Source organism: Myotis nattereri, assembly GCF_964212035.1.
Source record: "Myotis nattereri genome assembly, chromosome: 15".
Classification (NCBI taxonomy): Eukaryota; Metazoa; Chordata; class Mammalia; order Chiroptera; family Vespertilionidae; genus Myotis; species Myotis nattereri.
Window position 1 is genome coordinate 23,487,519 of NC_138090.1, and position 27,904 is coordinate 23,515,422.

General features: G+C 44.9%; 1 protein-coding gene across 1 annotated transcript in view; it reads right to left on the reverse strand.

The window, feature by feature from the left end:
• The window catches only part of LOC308531424 (polycystin-1-like protein 2), a gene marked incomplete at its 3' end in the record, with an annotated part of 73,077 nt that continues 45,173 nt past the window's right edge, over positions 1–27,904 (reverse strand). Inside the window, 14 exon segments of the mRNA XM_081108359.1 lie at positions 1–162; positions 1,512–1,643; positions 2,173–2,274; positions 4,119–4,329; positions 7,600–7,760; positions 8,799–8,926; positions 11,010–11,143; positions 12,887–13,214; positions 14,132–14,311; positions 15,824–15,961; positions 18,813–18,909; positions 20,996–21,254; positions 22,913–23,155; positions 23,781–23,806. Coding sequence (XP_080964485.1) covers positions 1–162; positions 1,512–1,643; positions 2,173–2,274; positions 4,119–4,329; positions 7,600–7,760; positions 8,799–8,926; positions 11,010–11,143; positions 12,887–13,214; positions 14,132–14,311; positions 15,824–15,961; positions 18,813–18,909; positions 20,996–21,254; positions 22,913–23,155; positions 23,781–23,806 — 2,301 coding nt within the window.

A 27,904-nucleotide genomic window follows, 5' to 3' on the forward strand; every position in this document is an offset into this window, starting at 1 on the left:
TTAAACCTGGGGTGCCACTGGTGCAGGTGGAGGGGGCTGGGCCTCTGACAGCAACTTGGGCTGCTCACTGCAGTTTCTAGACTCCTGTTTTTTACATTTAACGCCCCGGAAACCGAGTATGTTCATCAGCAGCAAATCGACAATCTCTCCTTCCTCCGACAGCTGCAGAGGGAGAAAGAACACACAACATATATAGATACATCCTCTTTGGGGGCTTTTCTTTCTAAGGGGAAACCATGGTTTTCTTGTGTAACTTGGTCCCTGCCAAAGTCACTTTGACTTTTTGACTTGCTTTTGTGAATCCAGGGATTCATCTCTTTCAGGGAATCTCAAGGTTGTGTTCTCTCCACTTTATCCCAAGGAGGGGTTCCTTCTTCCCCTCTGATGAAAATGACAGAATTCCTCCACCCCCTCATCAGATGTGATTAGGAATGTATGTACAAAGCCTCTCATATATTGCTCTTGTTAATGTGAAATGGTTCCACTGCTTTGGAAAACAGTTTGGCAGTTTCTCAAAATTTGAACCAAAGTCACCATGTGACTTGTTGAAATAAATTTCTAGGCCCAGGGTGGAGCTGCTCCTGCCCAGGGTGCCATGTCAAAAAACTGAAATTTAGACAAGATATGTGTCCCGGCAAATGCTCCCCTTGACAGAAATGCAGTACTGCAGTCAGCCAGTCCCCGAACACCAACCCAACTCTGGGCTCTATCTGTACTTATTTCTTTTTCCTTCTCACTCCAAAGAGGTTGACTCTGTGGCCCCAGCCAATCGATATTTTTCATTTTTCTCTTCCTTGTTTTTTATTTTTATTCTTTATCCTATAAAAACTTCCTGCCTTCCATCCTACCTTGCAGTTCTCTGAATGGATACTGATCACTTCATGAGGTATTAAAGTTTGTTTGTATTACCTAACTTTTCTTTCATTATTTATAACTAGAGGCCCGATGCATGAAATTTGTGCAAGAGTAGGCCTTTGCAATCCCGGCTGCCTTGGCCCCTACAGCCCTGGCTGCCGGCTTTGTCCGGAAGTTTGGATGGTCGTTCTGCTGTTCGGCCGTTCAGTCAATTTGCATATTATGCTTTTATTATTATAGATGGGTTCTCAACCTTGGCTGAACATTAAAATAACACAGGGAGATTTCAGAAATACCCATGCTTGCATCATTCACCCAGGGATTCTGTTTTTAGTGGTCTCAGGTACAACAGTAGTAGTTTCCAAAAGCCCCCAGGTGATTATAATGTACAATCGGAGCTGAGAATCACTGCTGTAAGGAACAGTCCCACACTGGGAATCAGGAGACCCATTTCTAGTGTGTCCTTCATTTGCTTATGATCTTAGTGATGTAATTTTCTTCTTCTGGTCCTCAGTTTCCCCTCCCATGAAATGAAGGCTTTAAGCTACAATGGTCTTTCAAGGTCTCTCAAATTCCCCTAATGTCTAATGCTGCTCAGCCAACCTTTTTCTATTTCAAGGTCAATGACTATTGAAGAATAGGCCAAAGGAATTCACCTGATAGTATTTTTGCTCTTCATTGAAGGCCACCAGGATGACAGAGATAAGTAGATTCAGCATAATGAATGTCATGAAAACAATGCAGGACCCAATTAGGAAGGAGCTGAGCACTGGGCTGTGGTCCAGGACCTGTTAGGAAGAAATCCAGAGTCATCCCTGAGGGTCCTGTGTCCTATCGGCCACTAGATACCCTCAGAAGGAAAATTGGTCCTCAGAGTTAGGCAGAGCCTTGAGCCAGAAGAGTCCTTTTTGCCTGGAGGCTGGCAGTATGGGCAGTGCTCTCAACAGCTGCCAGGAGAGTGAGAGGGCAGCATCCCTACTCCTTATGGCTGCCTTTTCCAAATACGGTACCATTTCTGGCTAGGGTCAGGAGCATTCCCTTCCAGGGACCCCCTAGCACAGCCCTCTCCTGAGTAGCCAGTACCTGATGTTCTTCTGTAAGCTGGGGTCCCCAGGGTGAGCTGTGGGCCTTAGATTGGGGCTGTCTGCCTGGAGGAAGGGGGGCCTTTTTATTTGTCCATAGTTACCATGCACTCGCCAGGCCATGGATACAGGGGTGATATCCACTGGGAAGGCATTTGAGGGGACTGCTTTTTCTAATTTTTGTAAAGGCTTGGTGTAGATAGCAGTGTCCATGTTCCCTTGCCTACCCCATTACCTCCTCATAGTTGAAGATTCCTACCTTAAGGCTGATCATCGTTTCTGCTGCAGCAAAGAGGGTTTTGTAGGAGCGGAGTTTCCAACCAAATATCAAGTTTGACTGTTGTGGAAAGAGTCCTCATGAGCAGCAAAAGAAAACATGCAGTTCCCTAAAGCCTGTTGTTTGACAGAGTCAGTGGTCTGAGTTAGCCACATCCTTGGCCTGGCCTGGCTAAGCTACTGGTACCTACTGAGGCATGGAAGTTGGTGGAAGTACACACCCAGTTTTGCATGGATGCATGTGCACTTCTGGGGCTCACACACCACCCACTAGGCTCCTACTACATTCTCTCAGATGGCTGTTCTAAAATTCAGTAATGAAACAGCTCTCTGAGGCCCAATCCTTCTTGCGCAGGGGGAGCTGGGTTGGATGGACAATAGGCTTCTTCTGCTGAACAGGACCTTCTCCACACCGTACTTTTCCCTCACCACCACATTCTCCACCCCAAAGATTTCCACAGGGGGCTGTGTCAGAGGGAATCCCTGCACTCCATTGGCTCTGAGTCAGTGACTTTATTCCCAGAGGACACTGTAATTCCCTTCAGTCTGTGCATTGGGTATGGAGGACTGAATAAATCCACATGAACTAAGAGGTTGGATGGGGTACTTTTGACAAAAGCAGACTCCAGCTTTTCGGCATATACACTCCATCAATGCATTTCACCCTATTTTTGAGGGTGAGAAAGGAAGATGGAGTGAGGTCAGGGATGGAGTAGGGGGTCAGGGTTGAGGTGATAGTCAGGGAAAGAATCAGGAATGGGAAGAGAGAGATGAGTGGGGATAAGATAGATTATTGGATGGTATGGAGATCAGGGCATGGTGTAACGTGAGAGACTGGATGCAGCCAGAATGATAATTCAGAAAGGGGTTAGGGTGAGGAGTGAGTCAAGATTGAACAGTGTCAGGAGTGGGAGCCAGGGTTATGATGAGAATCATGGACTTGGAGAGCATGGGGAGCATATTTAGATGAAGATCAGGATGTATTAGAGCAGCGGTTCTCAACCTGTGTGTCGCCAACCTGTGGGTCGCAACCCCTTTGTGGGTCGAACGACCCTTTCACAGGGGTCGTCTAAGACCATCGGAAAACACATATATAATTACATATTGTTTTTGTGATTAATCACTATGCTTTATTTATGTTCAATTTGTAACAATGAAAATACATCCTGCATATCAGATATTTACATTATGATTCATAACAGTAGCAAAATTACAGTTATGAAGTAACAACGAAAATAATTTTATGGTTGGGGGTCAGCACAACATGAGGAACTGTATTAAAGGGACGCGGCATTAGGAAGGTTGAGAACCACTGTATTATAGGGTCTTTGTTTCTCACATTTCTTCATATAGAAAAAGAGTTGATAGTTTAATTTTTTTTTCAGTCACAAAAGAAATGTGAATTTTTAAATGCTCTCAGTGTTAAGGGGCTGAATAAAATGGCGTTGGCCCTACTAACTTCATGCCTCATGTGTAGGGAATCACGCATTGACATGGCCTGCAGATACATCCATCCTCACTTCCCCATCTCTGCCCCAGCTCAAGAACAGGACTGCCCAATTCATCTCCACATCCCCTGACACAGAAGGAGCGCTTTGTGCATGTTTGAGCAACTGGGAGAACTGGCACAACCAGGCAGGGTCTGGATACAGAAAGGAATCCTTCATTGGAGATAGTTGGCCCTCTCAGTCTTGAGACTGTACCTCCTCACTCTTACCCAACTGAGGTCTCCATTTGGAGTGACCAGTTCATGAGCTCCCAGCTAAAAGGCCCTAGGTTCAGAAGACTCACCATCTCCCTCAGGTTCCCAGGGTTTCCTTTACCCTAATTCCCAATCCCCTAGCACTGAGAAGTCTTTGCTTCCAAGGAGACCAGCCCTGAGGTTTTCCCAAAGGAGCCACTCACCGCAATGGAGTAAGCCAGGAGCATGATAAGGATGATGATGACAAAGCCTGAAATGTCTCCCCAGGCACAGTGTAGAGCTGATGTGATCATATTCATTTTGGGGTTTAACCTGAGCAGATGCCAAAGTTTTGCCATGGACAGCAGTACCAGGAAGGCAATGATGTAGCCAAGGGCAGCGTCAGCTGTGGCTGTCTCACTGAAACTGATACCCCTTTGCGACCAAGAAGGAAGATTGGGTCTCAGAGACTGTATACAGCTCAGCCAGAGTTCATTTGGACTCATTTCAGCCCAGGATTAGACTTATCTCAAAGGCCACCACTTCCTACAACAGGTCTGGGAGACAGAGCTGTCCCAATCCCCCAAGCCAGGTAATGATGAGATGGTGATGCTGAGGATGATGGTGATAATGATGATGATGAAGGAGACAGAGACGACAGTGGCGATGATGATGGTGATGAGGATGATGAGGATAATTATGATAGGGATAGTGATGGTGATGATGGTCACGGGGCATCAGCAGTTAGTTCGTGGGGCCGTTACCTAGCAGTCTTGGTTAATGGCTGCAGGGCTATGGAAGAATGACAAAGGAGGGATCCTCCCCAGGTCAAGAGGACAAAGATGAGGGAGTACTATGAACCTCCCCTCCTGGTTTGGGGTCACTAGATGCCACTTTCTCCTGTTTGAATGTCCCTATTGCCCTTGTATTTGAAGGAGGGATGGAAGTACCATCCAGTTGCTGTGCTAAGTGAGGGCCTAATGAACTTTACTAGTAATTGCATTGTGTCATCTGACTGAAAACCACCGGATGAGGGAGTTTGCTGTCTCCCTTTACAGGTAAGGACAGAGAGTTGGCATAATGTCACACAGCTAGTGACATAATTAGAGGCATAACTGGTGGTGGAAGAATGACAGTTGGGATCCAGGAGTGTCTTGATTCCAAAATCCAGGTTCTTCCCCTATCCCACCTGCCGTTCATGCCCTTCTCATGCCTTTGCCCTCTAAATTCAGTCTTTTTAAAATATATATATATTTTATTAATTTTTTTACAGAGAGGAAGGGAGAGGGATAGAGAGTTAGAAACATCGACCAGCTGCCTCCTGTACATGCCCTACTGAGGATGTGCGCGCAACCAAGGTACATGCCTTTGACCGGAATCGAACCTGGGATCCTTCAGTCTGCAGGCCGACACTCTATCCACTGAGCCAAACCAGTTAGGGCTCTAAATTCAGTCTTAATGTTGGTGTGTCATTAAAAATGGCATAGATTTATATTTAATGACATAGATGGGAACAGTCTATAGAACAAAATTATATGATCTCAAGTTTTTAAAAGCATTTCATATACATATATGATGCCCTAGTGAAAGTCTTTCTTCTACCTAATCTCCTGCCTTCTAGAACTTTCCTCCCTTTTTGAGCAGACTGGGGTGGCTTGTATGGATGGTGGCCTCCTCCTTTGGCTCCTGCAGCACCTTGTTCCTCCCCCTTTTAAAATACCCAACCTTCTCTCATGTCATCTAATTGTTCATATATGTGGAAATAATAACCATGTAAGCCCTCTTTTATGATGGCAATTAGCTCTAATTAAGGCAGCGAGCTCAAACTCATCTACATTTTAGAAAAAACAGGAAAACCTTAAAAATGCTGGTGCTGGGGCTCTGTCCCCGGACATCCTGATTTCGTAGGCCTGGGCATCAGAGTTGAATCATGCCCTTGAGTGGTTCTGCTGAGGAGCTAGGCCTGAGAACCATTGGGTTAAAGGGAGACTATGAATATGAAGCATATAATTTGGTCTTAAAAAGTACTTTTAAAATTCAGGATCTAACTACAAAATGGTTTATCTATTTCAACAAGAAAACAAAATTTGCAAGTTTCTGAAATAAACACGAACTTTGGTTATTTGACTAATGCAAATACAACTGAGGGTTTCCTATAATGCCAAACTTAACTATATTCAGGTTTCTATCAAAAGTGGCAGATTTCTTTTGTTTTCTGACACTCAATGTAAAAAAGAGTACTCTCTTGCTGTAAAATTGTTTTATAATTCATCTAATCAAGAAACCAGTTTGTGTGAATGTCAAAAAAAGAATGTGCTTAGCTCATTGTAAGGAATCATAAAGCATGGCTAGTGTGGGGACAGTGCTGGAACAACAATCACGCTGGCTGCCAATGATCTCAGTCATGCGTGACCTAAAACAGACTCACCATTGTCCCTTCCTAGAACTCAGGCTTTGTTCTCTCAGCAGGAGTAGACAATTTTAATGTGAAGGGCCAGGTGGCACATACTTGAGGCCCTGGGGGCCAGTTTCCGTCCCAGTGACTTAACCCAGTTTAGCAGAAAGCAGCCATAGATAACACATAAATGAATGAGTGTGGTCGTGTTCCAATAAACATAACTTACAAAACAGGTGGTGGGCTGGATTTAGCTCCTGTGTCATCTTTTGCAGACCCCTTCAAAAGCTAAACCATCTTTAAGTTTTTAAAATAACTGTTCTGCATAAGGTTTATAATCAACTTAAATAAAAATAAAAGTACTTCTGATAACTTTTGAGCTCAAAGAATTCTATTGATACTGAGGCATTTTTATGGACAGGGGCTTTTAGAGAGGGTAGTGTTTTTGTTGTATATTTGGTGTGGCAACATGAGTGTGGCACAAAGTAGAACTCAATTTGGGTTTGTTGAATGAGAAACATTCTAGAGTAGAGGTTAGGAGTGTAGAGTTCAAATTCTAGGCCTTGAGTTTCCTTGCTGTGTGACCTTGCACAGACAATTTAACCTCTCTGAGCCTCAATTTTCTCATCTGTGAAAAAGGGATGATGATAATATCTCAGACGTTTCAGAAAGGTGAAAGTAGATGATTTTAAGGTGGTATCGTTATGACTGTGTATGGCATCCAACAATAACTCAATAAATGTTAGCTCTATCTATAAAATCAGTGAGTCAAGAAACGCAATGGTTCAAAGTAAAAACTGGGATCCTGGAGACATACAAGGTAGGTTTAAATTACTTCTCTGCCACTTTTTAGCTGTGTGATCTTGGGGAAGTCATATTATCTCTCTGAATGTCAAGTTCTTTATTTATAAAATGGGGTAATGATAACATTTACCTCCATCAGTTCTCATGAGGATCTGATTGGTTAGAGCATCCTGCCTAGCACAGAGTGGACACTGGGTAAATGGTAGCAGATGTAGTTGATCACACAAATACTTGAAAAAACCCTGCTCAGCAGGCTGGGAGGGATCTTAACAGAGTCAGTGGGTCCTCTGTTAAGTAAGATTTGCAAAAGATCCTGTTTTATTTTGTCTTAGAGTCTTCAGACCACAAACCTAAATCTAAGTGATGGCTATAGCTATTTTTTAGAGTGCCCCTTTATCCTCTGGGGGTCAACACAACTTTAAAGGCCCCCTTTCAACCCTGAGCTACACAGAGCTGGAGGAAGCAGAACCAGAGGTGGGACCTGGGACTGAGGCAGAGCCACTTACTCCTCCCCTTGTTTCCGATATCGCTGGATGTCTCTCTCCGCTAGGATGGCCCTCTTCACAAACACTGCCAGGGCACTCCAGCTGGCCAGAATGATGGCCAACTCCAGAAGGTTCCACTTGCTGTGGAAATAGCGCCATTTCTGCTTCCTCCTAAGCTTGCCCTGGGAAAGGAACCAGAGGTTCTATCAAAGGCTGTGGCCGGAACTGTGCTTGTCTTTACTCCCAAGGTGGTTCCCTGAACCACCTTAGGGGCAATCGAGAGAAGAGGAATGAAGCTCAGAAAGTTGTTAAATGGGCCTCCTATGATGTTCTTAGAGAAACAATAAGACATAAGTTGCTATTTGATGACTGTTGACTGGTGAGTTTGAATTGGATGCTCAGAGAGCATGTGTGTTGCCAGTTTTGAGACTGATGGTGTGGCATAGGGGTTGAGTGTCAAGATCTGGGGTCAGACTCTCAGGATTTAATTCTGAACTTGGATGAATTACTTCACATCCGGACTTTAGCTTCCTACTCTGAAATGGATCCATAGGACCTTTCTCCTGGTGTTAAAGGAGAAAATCCTCATAAGGTTCTTAGCAAAACCCCTGCCTCTTAGTAAGCCCTCAAAGTATATTTCTTAAAGTGGTTGCTGTGGTGGTGGTTGGAGCAGGGAATTGGGGAGCTAAGATGCCCCTTTTAGGTATCTGGTTTCCATTTTTGGAAAACAACATCTAATATGCTTTGGATGTGTTCCCATCGTCATTATCAAAATCTGTACTTCATTGTGCAACATGGTGGTAAAGGTAGCAAGGGGAATGTTTCTTAATTCTCAGGGATCACCGTGAGAACAAAAGTGCTAAGAACCCCCACAATATGAGTTTAGAGAAACCCCAGCTATGGAGAATATCCACCTCCAGCATCTTGGAAAGTCTCAGTTCAGCAGAAATGGGAGCCTTGCTCCAATTCCTTCCTTACCCAGGAAGGACCACCCTCTGAGTTCTTAATTCCTCTGAGGTGCCAAAGTTGGGTTCCTGAAGTAGTTCAGCCCTCAGGACCAGCAGAAGGGTCCCCCAAAGGTTGCCTTGACAAACAGGTAAACAGAACCTTTTTCTCCCCTCTTTCAGACCCCACTCCAGGGAAGAGGGTAAGGATGGGAGAGGGAACGGGCACACCACCATCTCCTTCCCTTGCACATAGAGCTACAAGTCCACCTTCACCTGCATGACCATGTAGTAGAGGAGGAACAGGAGGTAGATTACCTCTGCCGCGACCACAAAGGGGTGCCAGCCATCAATGAAGGGATACAGGCGCAGGCTCTGTAGGTCAGTGCATGTAAAGAAGGTTCTTGGGAAGCAGAGTGCATTTCTTTCACCACCACCACCCCCCAACTGCCCCCACTCCCACCCTCCACTCCCAATCAGAGCCATCGTTTCTAACCAGAAGTCATTAGCGGGATGACTCAAAATCAAGCCTTTCTGGAGGCTGGCTGGGGGCAAAAGAGAAGATAGAGGTCCTTCAGACCCACAAACCCAAGAGACTGAACGGGGACAATTACTGATGTCAAAGATAATGGGCAGATCAGAAGGGACAAAGGTAGCTGCAGTGGAATACCTTCCTCCTTCCCCTCTGCATTTGGTGCTTGCTGTGTGTGCACTCAGTCATCTTCAGCCAAAGCATACCCACCCACTTAGCATCAGTTTACTTCACAGTGGCCCATTTAAAGACATTTCATCTAAATACATTTCACCAAGAATCCATTCATCTATTGACCAATATGCCTAAACTTCAACCCTCTTCCGAATCATCTTTTATCTATTTGTGTTTTTCCCTTCATTTTTTTGTATTGAAATTATTTTTTAAAAACTAAGTTGATTAATAAGGCTACTGCCTACAAAAACAAAGCCAAGCCCTGGCTGGGTGGCCAGGAGCCACCCTGGCTGGGTTTATAGGAGCCTATAGGAGCATCGTCCCATACACTGAAAGGTCATGGGTTTGATTCCTGGTCAGGGCACAAGGGCACATAGCTGATTTCAGGTTCGATCCCTAGCCTGATTGGGCAACTAATTGATGCTTCTCTTTCACATTGAAGCCTCTCTCTCTCTCTCTCTCTCTCTCTCTCTCTTCCCCTCTCTCTAAAAGTCAATAAACATGTCCTGGGGTAAGGATTTTTTTTTTTTTTAAAAGCAAAGCCAACCCAAAGAATGGCAGATGGAAAGATGCAAACAGCCTGAGTCCTTACTGACATCAGTGGCCTGTTGCATCAATCAGATCTGACATCTATCTCACACTTTCTATTTGTAGAAATACATAATTGAATCAGGTGTAAGTTGTTTAGAGGTCCTGAAAAAGCCAGAAAGATGGCCCTGGCCAATGTGGCAAATTTGGTTGGGCATGGTTCCATGCCCTGGGAGGTCACCGGTTTGATCAGGACACATGCAGTCTCCATCCTTGGTAGAGGTGTGCAGAAGGCAGACCATCGATTGATCGATGGTTCTCTCTCATCCATCAATGTTTCTCTCTCTCCCCCCTCCCCCTTTCTCTCTCTAAATTCAATAAAAACATATATTTTTTTAAAGCCAAAAAGATGACAAAAATAAATGGGAAAATAAAAGAGATACAAATAAGCTCGAAATAAGGATTTGAAATAAATTTTTGACAATGGGGAATGGTAATGGAAATTGATATGATAATGATAATGGAAAGTGTTTTCAAAGTTCTGAAAATTTTAAAAATCTACAAACATTACAGTGTTTTATAAAAGTAATACATGTTTTAAAAATGTTTCCTTATCAAAAGAAAGGTGGTTGACATTTAGACAAATTGATTATTAGCTGAAGAGACCTTAGGTCAATGTTTTCAAAAAATTGTGATTAGCATTAAAAGATGGTAAAAGGTGGGGGGATGGGGAGAAAGAACTAGAATAGAAAGCGGAACAGAATGCAAAATATCAGTGTATCACGTAGTTAAGGGAAATATTTTTGAAGCTGTTATCTCAGTTGTGTATATTTGTGTGTGTTGGATTATGATGTAAAATGTATTTCACACTGTAGATTGAGGTACAAGTAAAATATTGTTTAAGGTGAAGGTATCTGTTACCAGATCACCCCCTTCTTGCCCCTCACTGCCAGCCCCCCACCGCCACCAGAGTGGGAAGCTCAGGGGTATGAACTGCTTTCAAACCCCAACTAGTTTTCTTAGGGTAACTTGAGAGACAAGGCCAAAGGGGGGGTGTGGGGCAGCTAGGAATAGGATGGAGCAACCCTAAAGCCTTGCCTTTGGTGCCCAGGGAGAACCAAGAACCACCCCTGAATTTCCCAGACCACCATTTGCCCTGGAGCTCTGGCACTGGGGGGCTGGCCCCTAGCCCAGAGGGAGGGGAGGGTTTATCTTCTGGAACACTGCAGATGGGTTCACAGGCAAATGCCTACCCAGGGCGCTGGTCTCCAGGGTCAGAGTGATGATGCAGAACAGGTTGACGTTGGCATTGTAGACAGTGAACTCCACAAACACAGCTCTGGTCAGGCTGTCCAGCCAGGTGTTGTCAAAGAGATACTGGAGAGTTCTGCGGGAAGAGGGGCATTTAGGAGCATCTGTTCCCTAAGTGGCTCCCTGTCCCCTCAGCCCTGGGGAGGAGGCCAGGGCTTTCTGTTGAAACTACTCCCTCTGCCTCTGTTTTGCTCCCTGGGCCACCAGGCCTTAGGGCTGCTCCTGGGAGTGGTCCCAGTTTCCCATTCCATAGTGTAATGTGTTGGCACCAGTGTTTCCTAACTGTTACAGCAGAGGTTCTCAAAGTGGAGTCCCCAGACTGGCAGCATTGGCATTGTCATCATTTGGAGACTTGTTAGAAATGCAGATTCTCAACCCCCACCGAGACCTCAGGAATCAGAAACGTGAGGGATGGGGCCTGAGGATCTGTGCTTTGATGAGCCCTTTAGGGGATTATGATGCTTTGTAAAGTATGAGGACCGTGGTGTTAGAGGAGCCACATAAGACATCAGGGGCTTAGGCAGGAGCACCTACAGCTGCCAATGTTCATCTTGGGCTGGTAACTCCCATGAGACTAGTTCCTAGAGATCTGCCTGCTCGTGTGGTGGAAAGGGCATGTGCTGGAGGGACCTCAAATCCTAACTTCCCTGTGGCAAGTTAATCACGTCTCTAGGCCACAGTTTCCTCATCTACTGTACAATGGTGTTAACACCAGTGTCAGGATCATTGTGCACAGAAAATGGAATGGGTGTGTGTATGTGTGCAAAGTAATGATAGCTTTTATTACTTAGAACAATAATGATGGGACTGTTTTAAAAGGTGCCCTGTTCCTGTGTGTCTGCATCTTGCTTGGTACATTGAAGCAGGGAGAGAGTATCAGTTGTTCCAAGTGGTAGGAAAAGACCTCAATCAGAAATAGACTATTTTGGGCCTGTCCTTAATCTCAGAGGACTCCTGCCAGTTATTCTCTTAGGGGTTTGTTACCTGTGTTGTAGGCAGGATGGGGGCCCTGCCATCATAAACAACCTCAGTGTTGTAATAATACAGAGTCAGAGACTGGGGCTACACAGCTAATAGGAGCAGTGCCAGGGTTTCAATCCAGGGCTCTCTGACTCTAGAATGCACTGGGAGAGGCAGTCTGCATGGGCCCTGACTGTCCCTGTGCTGGGTGTTCCAGAAATGCTAGGTCCTGGCTAAGCTTCACCCAGGCCATTTCTCAGGGCTGTGTTTGCAGTGGACAACCTTGAGGGATGAGGTGGCATTTTTGTTTGGACAAACAGCAGGCTTCTGCCACTGTGAAAACTGTGAACACTTCCAAGCTCACTGTTTCTCTTTGGTCCTGCAACTCACTGCATATGCAAATATCCACCATGGCCCTTGGCAGGGAACTGACTCAAACTACCACGAAGCTCTGCTACAAGCTTTTGCTGTAATAAAGTCCTTTGTCTCTAACTCAGGAGTCTCATGTCTTCTGCCAACATCCATGAAACAGTAGCATATAGACCCTGTACAATTCTTTGTAAGGTTAAGTCTTAACCACTTCTCACTTGCCTGGTGGACAGCTCTGTGTAAGTGTGAGCTGTCCATCCCTGCATTAGACTGAGATCACCAGGCTGAGAATGCTGAAGGGGCACTTCCCTTCCAACTCCGAGATTGCAGTTTCCAGGGTCCTGAAAAATATGACCTGAATGATTCTGAATCCCCCACAATGACATAAATGACATTGGCTCAGCTCTGTTTTGAAGCCTGCACAAGACACTCAGAGCTGGACTCCAGCAAATGTCTTTCCTCAGCTCCACATGGATCAAGTTAGCCTTACCTTGCTGCACTTTGGCGATTGGTGCCCAAGGGGAGCACGTAACCTCCTCCCCGGTACACAGTGAGTTTGCCCCAGATGGGATACCCTTGGCGCTGGCTCTGGCTCTGGTACTGCCAAGCCTGGGAGAAGCCATTGCTGCTATTGAGGTTGGAGGCATTCCAGTGTTCCCCATAGTCTGACAGGTCTTCAACATCCAGGGAATATGGTGCATGGCACCCATCGAGAGAAGTCCACAACCCGGGAGCAAGAGGGCAAGAGTTTTCCTGGACTCTCACTTGGCAAATCTGAGCACTGCCAACCAGTTTGGAGTTCCCGTCAGTGATGAAACCTGAAGATCGATAATAAGTTAATTAAGTAAGCAAATGAGTAAATCAAGTAAGCAAAATTATCTTAGCACATTCCAAGCTTCCTGGCCTGGATGCTAATGTAAGTTTCAGTGTACCCATTGTGGAGACAGCCAAGAGAAGTTCATGGCTAATCACAGGCTCCACCATCTCCCCACCCAGGACATGGTCTACTTCCTGCCTAATTTTAGGGAATGGCACCCTCACCACCTATTCATCAATCTGGAGACCATCTGTACCTTTTCCCTCAACACCCTCATCCTAATGGTCAACAAGGCCATCAATTCTACCTCTTCATTGTTGTCTTCATTCATCCTTGTCTCCCCATCTCTCCTGTCCCTTAGCCTTGCATCAGCTGTATTATTTCTCCCCAGCATACTAACTTACCCACCCTGTACTCCAAATTCCACATTTCCAGAGTGATCCTTCTGGAAGTTTGATTATACTACAAGTTTGATTATGTTACTCCTTCAGGTAGAAACCATCAATGCTTCTCATTTCCTTGAGCATAAAATATGAACTTCGAGACCTTTCCTGATCTGGCCCCCGTTTCTCTCTTCTGCTTTGCTTCTCACTGCTACTCAACTCCTACCCCACACTGCAGCCAAACAACACGTTGTAGTTCTGAGAATGTGCCATGCCTCATATTTTCTCATGTTCCTTCTGCCCGGGACACCATTTCCACCTAGCAGATTCATGCTCAGTTACTTCTCATTTAGGAAGTTCTCCACTCTGCATCAGGAGAGGGTTAGGGCCCTTCTCTGTTTACACACAGTCTTCCTAGTGTTTCTCCTTTAAAGCATATGGTCCTAAGGCTGTTGTTGACAGAGACCCACACTTGTTCCTAGAAAGAACAGTCCACCAGGTGGCTGACACAGGTCCTGGGGCAAGGGGACCATACCTGGGTGATGACTATACAGGTTTTGTACAAGGGTGGTGTTGGCCCACATGAAGAACTCCTGGAAGCCCAGGACAGCTGAAAAGCCTTGGGTGAAGCTATGCTTAAGGTGTCTGTTGAAGTGGTAGGCACTGGGGTCCCTCTGTCCATAGGCCACCAGCATCCACAGGAAGCCCAGGTATGCTGGGAAAGGAAGCACAGCCCCTGGTCAGGCAGAGTCCCCACTCCCATCAAGCCCAGGAAGGAAACAGAATGGCAAATGGGATCTGAACTATTGAGGTTTTGTAGCCAATTATTCACCTCTCTGGTGACACGGAACTGATTTTTATAGAGACAACAGAAAGAAAGAGTTCACAGATCATGAATCTTCTGCTAGGTTCAAATCCTGGCTCTGTCACTTTCTATCTATATGCCCTTTCCAAGTGATTTAACCCTCTGTGCTTTACTTTCCTCATCTATGAAATGGGGATAATAACTATATTATACAGGGTTGTGATAAAGAAGTCAAGAAATTAATATTTATGAAGCACTTAAAATAGTGCCTGCTCAAATTCATGTTATATAAGTGTTTCCTAAATAGAATTTTTTAAAAATGGGGCATCTGCCATGTTGTAATGCTGGGGATAGAGTGGTGAAGATGACAGATGTGTTCCTTGCCCTCATGGAGCTCACCTGTCTTGTAGGAGACTGGTGAGTGTGATGTAAGGGCCAAAGAAGGTACAAAGATTTAGTTTAGGAGGTCAGATATCAGAATCATGTGGGGAATGAGGAGCATTACTGAATCAGAATCTTGGGGTCAGGGCCTGGGAATCTGCATCATGGAAACCTCTTCCTGCGATGACTTCTCATGGCTTTTGCCCACACACCCTTGAAACTCTTCATTCTGCACATGCTACTCCTCCTGCACAAGCCTCCCTGCTCTCTGCTTTGGCCAGGATCATGATCAGCCAGTGGGAAGGCAGGCCAGGAGTGCTGCAAGGCCTGTGTTCTCCTCAGGAGCAGCCTTCACCAGTGACCTAGTGGGTTACAACTTGGGGGTGTGTACTACATGCTCCCACTGAGGTTCCCCAGCAGGACTGAGCCCCAGTTGTCCACATGGAAACCACTCATCACCCCACTTGCCACTGGCTTTCTTCTCTCCCCCTGCACTTTCCCCTTCCCTACCAATGTTCTCCATAATCACTTCCCAAACCAACCATATGTACCCAAATCTGCTTGTGGGGAACCCAGTCTAAGATATACATAGGCTTTAAAGCTTTTGGTCAGAGGAAGCCTGCCTGAAGATATAATAGTCTTTGGGCTGAGAATGAAAGAATAGGAGGACTTAGCGATAAGAAAATGTAGGGAGGAGGGATAAGCACATTCTAGCAGACTAGATGGAACAGCCTGGGCAAAGGCCTGGGGTCGGGAGCGGGCACAGCATCCCAGAAGCTGTAGAATCCTGTGTCACTGGAGCTCAGGGCACAAGGGGCCGAGAGAGGTGACCTGCGGTGGATGGAGCCACAGTGGGGAATTTGATCTGAAGGGCCATTGAAAGAATTTAAGTGTTGGGCAGAAGCTGGAGTGAGCTAATATCTTGGGAAAATGTCCAAGATGCAGTGTGGGGCTCATCTGAGGTTGCACAGTTTCTTTTCAAGTCTGTGTTGAGAACCAGCCAAATGGGAAGATTGCTCATGGGTAATCTTGGCTGCCTACCCAAGATTTCTCTGGTTAGGGCAAATGCTTTCTGTTCCTTGAGGTGAGTGGTTTTCTTCTTCTCAATGTTGGCAGTCAGAGGCAGCTGGTAGACATCCTTTCTGCTTTTTCTTCGTACTCGGAACAAGGTGGAGGGGTCTGTGAAAGCAGAACACAAGGACAGTTCCCCCATGGGCAGTCGAATCAGGCTTTACATTTGCAACCAGGTACAGCTAGGATTCACAGTTCCTCCTTTGTGGTACCCAACACTGCCCTCCATGCTCTGCCATGCTATTCCAGTGCCCAGAACTCCATCCCTTTTTCTTCATGTGGGGAATTCTCCTGGTACTAAAAATGAATGCCTTCCCCTCCCTGAAGGGTTACTTACTCCTGGATGCCATCTTCCTTGCATTCCTGGATTCTAAGATGGATCCCATCACTTTCAAAACTTTGAAGAATGGAAGAATGAGGGTAACTAGTATTTCAAAGTTCCTGTCATGTCTAATTCCAGCATCATCTTTTTCAGACCACATTATTTAGATATAATTTTCATAAATCCACCCATTGGAAGTCTACAATTCAATGATTTTAGTAAATTTAAAACAATCCAATTTTAGAACATTTTCATCACCCCCAGAAGGTTCCCTCATGTCCCATTGAAGTCAGTTCCCACTTTCACTCTATTTCCACCCTGAGCCCCATTAATTTGCTTTCTGCCTCTATAAGCTTTTCCTTTTCAAGATATTTCATATAAATGGAATCATATGTACCTAGTTTCTTGTATCTGGCATCTTTCAATTTTTGGAGTTCATCCATGTTGTTGTATATATTAGCAGTTAGTTTATTTTTATTGTTGAGTAGTATTCCATTGTATGGATATACTACCTTTGTTTTTCCATTCACCCATTGATGGATATTTAGATTGTTTCTAGTTTTGGCTAATATGAATAATGCTGCTATGAACATTCAAGTACAGGTGTTTGTGTGGACATATATTTTTATTTCTCTTGGGTAGATTCTTTGGAGTGGCCAAATACCTTTTGGCTATTTCAAATGAAGCAAAGCTGCTATGAACATTTGGCCACAGGTTCCTATGTGAATATAAGTCTTTGTTTTTCTTGGATAAATGCCTAAGAGTCCAATTGCTGGAGCATATGTTAAGTCTGTTTTTAGATTTTAAAGGAACTGCCAAACTGTTTTCCAGAGTGGCTATACCATTTTATGTTACCACCAGCAATGCATGAATGCTCCAGTTTCTCTTCATCCTTGTCAGCCTTTGGTGATACCACTTTTTTTCACATTAGCCATTCTGGTAGGGGTGTATTAGCCCAACTATTTTTTTTTTTTAAATCCATTCCCTTCTGTTCACCCTCACTGCCAGCACATGTCATCTCTTGTCTGGACCATTTTGATGTTCATCCTTCTGGCCTCCCCACTTCCACTTTTAACATAATACCTCTGTTCTCCAAGAGTAGCCATAGTAATCTTTCTAAAATCACGAATAGGCCATGTTGCTCTCCTATTTAAAACACTTTGAAACCCTAACATTGACCCAGATCCTACAAGGCCCTTGAGTGACCTGCTTCCCACTCACCTCTCTGCCCTCATCTTGAACCATTTTCCCCCCCAATCCCAAATGATTCGCCCACACTGTCAATAATTGCTGTAAAATGACAAGCTGCATATCACCTCAGGGCCTTTGCACATTTCCAGTGTATAATCCCTCCTGGCCCCCATCTTCCAGGAGCCAGCTTAGGTACCACCTCAGCAGAGAGGCCTGCTCTCTCTTCTTCTCCCACACCTAGTTCTCATCACAATTCACACTTATATGTCTACTTGTGCATTTAATTATTTAATGTGTCTCCCACATGGGCTGTTCATTGCGAGGGCAGCAACCTGTTCTATCTTGTCAATGCTGTGTTGCCTGGGGCTGGGGTGGGAGCAGAGATTGACTTCAAATGGGCAAGAGGTAATCTGGGGTGATGAAGCTTTTCCAAATCTTAATTGTGATGATGGTTGCACAACTCTATAAATTACTAAAATCAATGAATTATACATTACAAGTAGATTTCATATAAATTATGTTCCCAGACCATCACACTGTCTGGCACACAGCAAGTACTCCCTGAATAATTGCCAAAGGAGTGACTTAATGAATATTTAATTATTCTGGAAGGTGGCCTCTCCTTGGAGAAAAATTACTCTTGTCTTAGGAAGAAGATTTTAATGGACCTTTGGATTTGCAAAGCCAAAACTCTAATTTAGAATGGAAGAATACAGGCCCGTGTGGGTAAAAACTACACTGCGTAATGATGTAGATACATGGGCTTTTGTTAGTTCCTGTTTTATTTTCCCTGAAGCTCAAGAGAACTGCATAGACTATAAGAGTGTTGATTCTGTTCTGTTTGCTTGTTTGCTTTTGTAATTCTCTTATTGTCAGCACCCTCAGGAGTTTCTATTGGGAAGTAAGAAATCAGGATGGGGGAAGGGTCTGGTCATGGGGCTCCTCCAACAGGGCTCATCTTGACTATGTTCTAGTAAAACTACAAAAATAGGGGTTGGGCTAGATTCAGGCCCCTGGCTATGGTTTGCAGATCCTTTTCCTAGAATTCTAACTTATAGCAATCTTTGCAGCCCACCCACATGCTTTTGTGTATGTGTGTGTGTGTTTTTTTCCATTCTAAAGACCAGGGAGCTGAGCCTTGGAGAAGAAAGCTGCTTGATTGAGATTACACAGAGAATGATAGCACAGAGCACGGCCCCAGGTGTGCCTCTAATGGCCAAGGAGTCATGCTTAGGTGTCAGATAGAAAGGCCCAGTAGAGAAGGAATAAAATTGCTCAAGCAACAATGGAGTCACTTATTCTGGATGGTTTGGGGATGTTTCACCAGTCAGGGGAGAAGAGCAGATGGGGAGCAAAGATCTGAGGCCTGGACCACTCACTCAGTGCTTGGGCTCTCTAGGGCTTTCTCAGCTTTATCAGATTCCAGACCCCTGCCTGCACCATTACCTGGGCTGGATAGATATCCCGGGAGAGAGGCCATAGGTTCCTCTTCGTCCTCCACGCTCTTTAAGACCAGTGCAAAGAAGGCAGCAAACCCCAGCACCTGGAAAGTACCCATGGTGAACCCCAAGCCCAAGTTGGAAACTATCAACTACTGGTCTGAGAGAGGGTGGGACTGGGGCCACTTTTATATCCTTGTCCCAGGAGCCATACTCTGGGGAAGTCAGGTAGGAACTAGCCCATCCTCTATAGAGAGGGCACATGTTTATGAAGGGCAAGGGCCAGGGCTTGCATGCACCTGGCTTATACTCCAGTGTGGTGAGCTAAGCTTCCCTCCTCCCTTTCTTCCTGTATTAAGTGGTTAGCCCTTATACTATCTCTGATGTAAGGATTCAGAACAGGCCTCTCCAATAAGTTTCTTTGGCATGTGAATTGTTTTGAGTTGAGGGAATCAAGGCCCTGCAAGCTCATGAGCAATTTTTACCTCTCTCTTAATTTAAATTGGGGGCCTTGCCTATAGTAAGAGTTATTACAGTTTTTAGGACCTATTTGTAGGGCAAGGTAAACTAATTCCTGAACACCTGCTGTTATCATCCTGCAATGACCTTCCTCCCCTCTGAAGCCCCAAGGTGATTCTTAGCTCAGAGTGTCATAAATATCTCATTTTCCCTCTCTGTCTTTGAACCTCTCATGTATGTGGGTTCTCTGACTCCTTCATGTATATCAGGTTCCCATTCATATGTGTGTATTAAATTTGGTTATTTCCTCTTGTTAATCTGTCTCACGTAGATTTAACTCTTAGACCAGCTGAAAGCACCTTGAGGGTAGAGGAAAGTTTATTCCTCCCCAACAGTACCACAGTACACAGTATAATAGGATTGTGCGGTTTGATTAGAAACAGAAAGGCCTAGGACTCTGTTCTTAAAATTCTCAGACTAGGTTGGGGGAGGTGTCAGGAACTGTTGAAATCTTCTGACAAAGGCTGTTGATGACAAGGCAGAGGGCCAAGGGGAGGTAATGGGGTAGGGGATTTGGTGGGTCTCACAGGCGTAAAGACTCACTGAAAATGCCTCCTCCTTTCTTTAGCTTCCCCTAACCCCCACACACAGTACTCCTACCACCTGATTTTTTTCCAGGGAAAGCTGTGACCTCGAACTCCAGGCCAGGGCTCAATATTTCGTCTACTCTGACAGTAACTTTACATTTCAGAAATAGGATTGCATCTTCTAATAGTTGACTTGGGTTTTTTATCTGAAGGTCAAATTCCTGTAAATTGCTGGCCTGTTTTACAAGTAAAAGCATCTTAGAATTGAGGAAATTTGGTGTTATTCCTATTTATATATGTAGCCTAGGGCAGGATGCTTATGACCTTAACTACTACTACTACTACTTCTTCTTTTCTAGTGCTTGTATGATTTCAGAGAGAGGAAAGGAGAGGGAAAGATAGAAACTTCAATGAGAGAGAATCATTGATCGACTGCCTCCTTTACCCTGCCTACTGGAGATTGCGCCCACAACCTAGGCATGTGCCCTGACTGGGAATCAAACCATGACCTCTTGATTCATAGGTTTACACTTAACCATTGAGCCTCACTGGCTGGATGACCTTACCTTCTTCTTTTTTAAAAAAATATCCTTTCTGTGATATTTTGTTTTTCTTTTTGTTAATCCTCACCCAAGGATATTTTCCATTGATTTTTAGGGTGAGTGGAAGAGAGGGAAAGACAGAGAAACATCAATGTGAGAGAAACACATCAATTGGTTGCCTCCTGCATGAGCCCTGACCAGGGTCTGGGCCAGGGAGGAGCCTGCAACCAAGGTGCGTGCTCTTGACTAGAATCAAACCTGGGACCCTTTGGTCTGAAGGCCGATGCTCTATCCACTTAGCCAAACCAGCTAAGGCTGACCTTAACTTCTAACTTCAGGTTTTCTCATCTATAAAATGGAGGCAGTGTCCTTCCTGAGGGTGATTGTGATGATGAAATGCCAGCATCTCAGTAAACCACTAAGCCTGGCCCAGAGTGAGTGGCCAAAAGCTTGGGTCATCATGGTACTCATCTTCATTATTGTTCCTGCCCTGGGACCTGCACAGAGGTGGTGTTCCATGAAGTTTTGTTGAACAAATAGATGAAGGAACAGCTGAAGTTAGAACACGGCAGCTGGCAGGAGAGAAAGTAAGGGGTCCTGACCTTCAGGGGCTGGGTGACAAACACACTCGCTACAAAGGAGACAGCCATGGAGATGAGCCACTTGAGGGAGCTGGTCTTCCCGTAGTGCAAACCATATAGCATGGTGAGGAAGGCTGCCACACCGCTGGTGGCTGCCACACTGCTGGTGGCTGCCACACTGCTGGTGGCTGCCACACTGCTGGTGGCGGCTACCAGGCGCCAGCCCACCAGGACACACCACCAGGGCAGGCCGCGAAGGGGCTTGCTTGATCTCAGGGAGCTGTAGTAGAAAGTGGATATATTCAGGGTGACACCACCCACTGGGGTTCAAGTTCAAATCCAACTCCACCCCATTAGCTGAGTGACCTTGGCCAAGCTTGTTGGCCTTAGCCAAGCTCCCTGACTTCTTAGTCACTCAATTTTCTCTTCTATATCTTGTACCCACTTCAAAGGGCTATTCTATATTCTACCCAGTATACATATTGTAAAAATAATATCAGCAGAACCACTTCAAAATTGAGTCAGAGTTACCATCCCAGAGGAACTGCCTTGCACATCCTACTCCTCTATCCTTTGGAATGTTAAAACAGGGCAAAATTACCTTTTGTCTAGGCCAGTGGTTCTCAACCTTCCTAATGTCGTGACCCTTTAATACAGTTCCTCATGTTGTGGTGACCCCCAACCATAAAATTATTTTTGTTGCTACTTCATAAGTGTAATTTTGCTATTGTTATGAATCGTAATGTAAATATCTGATATGCAGGATATATTTTCATTGTTACAAATTGAACATAATTAAAGCATAGTGATTAATCACAAAAAATATGTAATTATATATGTGTTTTTTAAAATTTATTTATTTTAAATTTTGTTTTATTGCTTAAAGTATTACAAAGAGTATTACATATGTCTCCTCCCCCCCCCCCCCTTGACATCCCCCTGGCCTCCCCTACCCCCCAGTGTCTGTGTCCATTGGTTATGCTTATATGCATGCATACAAGTCCTTTGGTTGATCTCTTACCCCCCACCCCCACCCCCACCCCCGCAACCCTCCCCGGCCTTCCCGCTGTAGTTTGACAGTCTGTTTGCTGCTGCTCTGCCTCTGTATCTACTTTTGTTCATCAGTTTATAATGGTCTTTATTAGCCATAAATGAGAGATCATGTGGTATTTTTCTTTCATTGACTGGCTTATTTCACTTAGCATAATGCTTTCCAGTTCCATCCATGCTGTTGCAAATGGTAAGAATTCCTTCTTTTTTACAGTAGCATAGTATTCCATTGTGTAGATGTACCACAGTTTTCTAATCCATTCATCTGCTGATGGGCACTTAGGTTGTTTCCAAATCTTAGCTATGGTAAATTGTGCTGCTATGAACATAGGGGTACATATATATCCTTTTTGATTGGTATTTCTGGTTTCTTGGGATATATTCCTTGAAGTGGGATTACTGGGTCAAATGGGAGTTCCATTTTTAACTTTTTGAGGAAACTCCATACTGTCTTCCATAGTGGCTGCGCCAGTCTGCATTCCCACCAGCAGTACACAAGTGTTCCCTTTTCTCCTCATCCTCTCCAGCACTTGTCGTTTGTTGATTTGTTGATGATAGCCATTCTGACAAGTGTGAGATAATACCTCATTGTTGTTTTGATTTGCATCTCTTGGATAATTAGTGACTTTGAACATGTTTTCATATTTCCCTTGGCCTTTTGTATGCCCTCTTTCGGAAAGTGTCTATTTAGGTCCTTTGCCCATTTTTTGATTGGATTGTTTATCTTCTGGTGGTCCTTTCTGACCCTCAGTTTCCTTATCTGTGAAATAGGAATCTATTCCATGTGTCTTTCAGAGGCTGTGAGGATCAGCAAGGCAGCAAGTGCACAGTGCCCAGCCCTGGCCTAGGGCTTAGTAGGTTCTTGTGGTTTGCTCAACCCCTACTCACCAGGATGGCCAATCCCCTGAGTTGTCATGCCACAACCACAGGCTCCTCAGTTCCCCCGGGGGGAACAGGGTGGAGAGTAAGAAGACATTCACTCCTCCTCGTTCAAAAACTGGAATGTCAGGGCCTGACAGGTGGTGGGGCTCACTCTCTCCATCCAGGCCATACAGGGTTATAGTCACCTGAAATCCAGAGACCAGAGTGGCCAGCTTCACATGGTAACCAAGCCCCACTGACAGTATTTCCCTGGAAATGTAAAAAACAAACAAACACAAGGAAAACCAGCAAGCATGACCCTTTCATCCTCTCTTCTCCTCCCATGTTGGACCTGCCTGGTTATTTTTTAGTTGTATGAATATTTGGGGTGATACTATCTGTATTCATGTCCAGTGGCCTTTTTAAACTTCCCATATGTTTATCTGTAAGGGCTGTAGAGCAGGAACTGATTTCCCCCCTACCAGTTATATTCCCAGTCTCTCCCAGAGGGCCTGGCATCGAGACATGAATGAATGCGTCCCCCCTATGTTGAAAATAACCAGGCCTTGCTGCATACATACCAAGTAGGAATATTTAGGGATAGGGCCCAGGAATCTGTGTTTTCCTAAAGCTATCCAGGTGATGCTGATGGGCATGCCTAATTTTCTGTGCTAGGGGAAATCAGACTAAAACTGTATCAGATTGAAATGCGACTGCAGCTCTCCATGAAGAGAAATGGCCTGTGCATCATAGGCATCATAGGTTTTACTTCCTGTTAAGGACTCTTCAGTGTCAAACAGAAATGAGATGGTTATTTCATGAGATAGATAAAATTGAATCCTACTTTTTGTTTTGAATCCTACATTAATTGAACAGATAGTTATTGAGCACTTACTCTGTTTTAGACAGCTGGTTGAAGACCTAAGACACAGCAATAAATAAAAATAAAACAGTTTTTTAAAAATAAAAATATATAATAAGGTTAAAAAATAAAAAGTAAACAGATAAATGCCCTACACTGATGAAGCCTAATGTCAATTTTGGTAAAATAAGGACAGACTAAAAATGCCAATGGTTCTCAAACTGTGTTCCTTGGAGCCCTCAGTTTTGGTAAAGGAACCTTGGAGGCTGCTGCAAGGGATAATGTATCTGATAAAGGATATGGTGTAGGGAGGGCAGACTTAACTAAAGATGCTGAGACATCACAGAGACAACCTGCTGTATGCCCCACAGCTAAATGTTCAAGGATTCCAGAGAATCCATAAATAAGTGAAATAGTTTCTTTACTACCTTCTGTCAGCCTGTTCAAGGACCTCAAGGCTCAGTTTGACCTCTTAGCTAGATGCCAGCTATCAGTTTACCTAAAAAATATAATTTAGGGGAGAAACCAAGATGGCGGCATAGGTAAACACCGGAGATTGCTGCCTCGCACAACCACTTCAAAAATACAACTAAAAGATGGAATGGACATCACCCAGAACCACAGGAAGGCTGGCTGAGTGGAAATTCTACAACTAGAAGGAAAGAGAAAAGCATACTGAGACTCAGAGGCGGTGCGATGCGGAAGTAAAATACTAAGGTGCGGAGGTGCATGCGGAGCAGGCTGGCGGCTGAGGGCATGGTTGTCATTTTCAATCGGGAGGGAGTCTCAGGCTCTGAGCTCCAATTCCGGGCGAGTCTCTGGGGACCCAGACTCAAACAGGAGAAACAGGTCTGTCTGGCATCGGTTGGAACTCGAGGGCAGCTTTCTCTCCAAGGTACTTGCAGCAATTGCTGGGACACTGAGAAGCAGAGCCTCTGAAGGCAGGACTGAGAGCAGCCATAACTGCTCCCTCCACCTGCCCTGTTGATCCCCTGGGACTAGCCCCGCCCAAGCCTTGCACACAGGCATTTGCTGGATAGCCTCAGACAAAGGCTAGATTAGCACCTCCCTAGAGATCAGGACAGAAGTTCTCCCACTGCAGACACAGCTGATTCTCACAGCCAACTGGCCAGAGGTCAAATCCCCCCCAGTGTTACCTACAACAATCAAGGCTTAACTACAACAAGACTGTGCACAAAGACCACAAGGGGGGTGCACCAAGAAAGCATAAAAAATGCGGAGACAAAGAAACAGGACACAAATGACAGAAATGGAGGAAAGCAAACTGCTGGATATAGAGTTCAAAACCACACTTTTAAGGTGTTTCAAGAACTGCCTAGAAGCCACCAATAAATTTAGTAAGGCCCTCGAAAAGACTGGTGAGACCGCCGATAAATATAGTGAGATCCTCAAGGACTCTAATGAGACCCTTGATGTTGTGATAAAGAACCAACTAGAAATTAAGCATACACTGACTGAAATAAAGAATATTATACAGACTCCCAACAGCAGACCAGAGGAGTGCAAAAATCAAGTCAAAGATTTGAAATGCGAAGAAGCAAAAAACACCCAACCAGAAAAGCAAAATGAAAAAAGAATCCGAAAATACGAAGATAGTGTAAGGAGCCTCTGGGACAGCTTCAAGCGTACCAACATCAGAATTATAGGGGTGCCAGAAGATGAGAGAGAGCAAGATATTGAAAACTATTTGAAGAAATAATGACAGAAAACTTCCCCTACCTGGTGAAAGAAATAGACTTACAAGTCCAGGAAGTGCAGAGAACCCCAAACAAAAGGAATCCAAAGAGGACCACACCAAGACACATCATAATTAAAATGCCAAGAGCAAAAGACAGAGACTCTTAAAAGCAGCAAGAGAAAGAAAGTCAGTTACATACAAGGGAGTACCCATACGACTGTCAGCTGATTTCTCAACAGAAACTATGCAGGCCAGAAGGGAGTGGCAAGAAATATTCAAAGTGATGAATAGCAAGAACCTACAACCAAGATTACTTTATCCATCAAAGCTATCATTCAGAATTGAAGGTCAGATAAAGAGCTTCACAGATAAGGAAAAGCTAAAGGAGTTCATCACCACCAAACCAGTATTATATGAAATGCTGAAAGGTATCCTTTAAGAAGAGGAAGAAGAAAAATTTTGAACAACAAATTTTGAACAACAAATACACATCTATCAACAAGTGAATCTAAAAATCAAGGGAATACATAATCTGATGAACAGAATGAACTGGTGATTATAATAGAATCAGGGGCATAGAAAGGAAATGGACTGACTATTCTTGGGGGGAAAGGGGTGTGGGGGAGGCGGGAAGAGACTGGACAAAAATCACGCACCTATGAATGAGGACAGTGGGTGGGGAGTAAGGGCGGAGGGTGGGGTGGGGACTGGGTGGAGGAGAGTTGGGGGGGGGGGAAGAGGAACAAATGTAATAATCTGAACAATAAAGATTTAATTAAAAATATATCTACACTAATAAAAGAGAAAAATGGTAATTGGTGTACGAGCTACCCTTTTCATTGGCTAATCAGAGCTATATGCAAATTAACTGCCAACTAAGATTGGCAGTTAACTGCCAACTAAGATTGGCAGTTAACTGCCAACAAGATGGCGGTTAATTTGCATATGTAGGCACAATGCAGGGAGGCGAAAGGGAAAGCAGGAAGAAGCCCCCTGCCACTGACAGTGATTGGAAACCCAGGGGGGAGCTAAGAGCTGGGGGGCAGGAATAACTAACTGGGTTATTCCTTGATAGGGCTGATCCCGGGCATTGCTTGATAAACACCCTGCATGCTAAACTCCATCTCAGACTCTGCCTTGTGGGAATCAACCTACAGCTAAGCACTTAAAGTATTAATGTTTAATCCTTTGAATGAATCAAAGACAGCAGTATAAATGCTGCAGCTATTTATCTTCCCCCAGCCATGATCGGAGAATCAGGTGCCTTTTCCGCCCTGGCCAGTGATAGCAGGAAGTAGGGGTGGAGCCAGCGTTGGGAGCTGGGCACGGTCGAAGCTGGCAGTCCCAGGAGCTAGGGGTCCCTTGCCTGGGCCTAAAGCGAAGCCCACGATTGTGGGGCCGCTGCAACTGCGGGTCCCCGCTGCCCAGGCCAGACGCCTCAGCCAGAGGCATCCTGCAGGGGCACGGGCGGAGCCCGCGCGATCGCGGCACCCCCCGCTGCCACTGCAGGTCCCTGCTGCCTGGGCCGGACGCCTAGGCCAGAGGTGTCAGGCCTTGGCAAGGGGCCGATCCTGCGATTGGAGGGTGATGGGGGTCAACACCTGAGGACTCCCAGTATGTGAGAAGGGGCAGGCTGGGCTGAAGGACACTCCCCCCCCCCCCCACCCAGTGCACGAATTTCGTGCACCGGGCCCCTAGTATATATATAATTTAAGACTCATTGTTTTCAAATGGTGGGCATTTTTTCTCTTTCCTTTCTCCCCTCTCTCTTATAAATTCTCTTTTCCCTGTATTCATTGATCATTTTATTGACTGTTCTTCATATGTGAGCAAATTTGCATGCAGGTAACCAACTAACTGGGTTATTCCTTGATAGGGCTGATCCCGGGCATTGCTTGATAAACACCCTGCATGCTAAACTCCATCTCAGACTCTGCCTTGTGGGAATCAACCTACAGCTAAGCACTTAAAGTATTAATGTTTAATCCTTTGAATGAATCAAAGACAGCAGTATAAATACTGCAGCTATTTATCTTAAGTGCCATATCATCTTAACATCCAAGAGGTGTTGCTATGTGGGGAGAGGGCAGAGAATGGAAATGTTTCAGAGCTTTGCACCTGCATACTAGTGTTCATTTATGTGCTCACTCACTCACAGATATTTATTGGAGGCTCACTATGTGTCAGGCATGGGGCATATATTGGAAAAATAATCAGAACTTTGTTGTAATTTGTTGCACAATTTGTTGTTTGATCTTGTTTCTATCCTCAGACCTGATTTATTATCCGAGTTCAAGGTTTGAATTCTGCCTCCCGGGAGGGTAGCTCTTGACCAGTTAATTGTGCTCTCTGATCCTTGGTTGCCTCCTCTGTAAGATGATAGAGGTATTGTGCAGTAAAGGGTGAACTCAGCAAGCTTGGGTTGTCCAAACCCTGCACATTTCAGAGAAAGGACTGA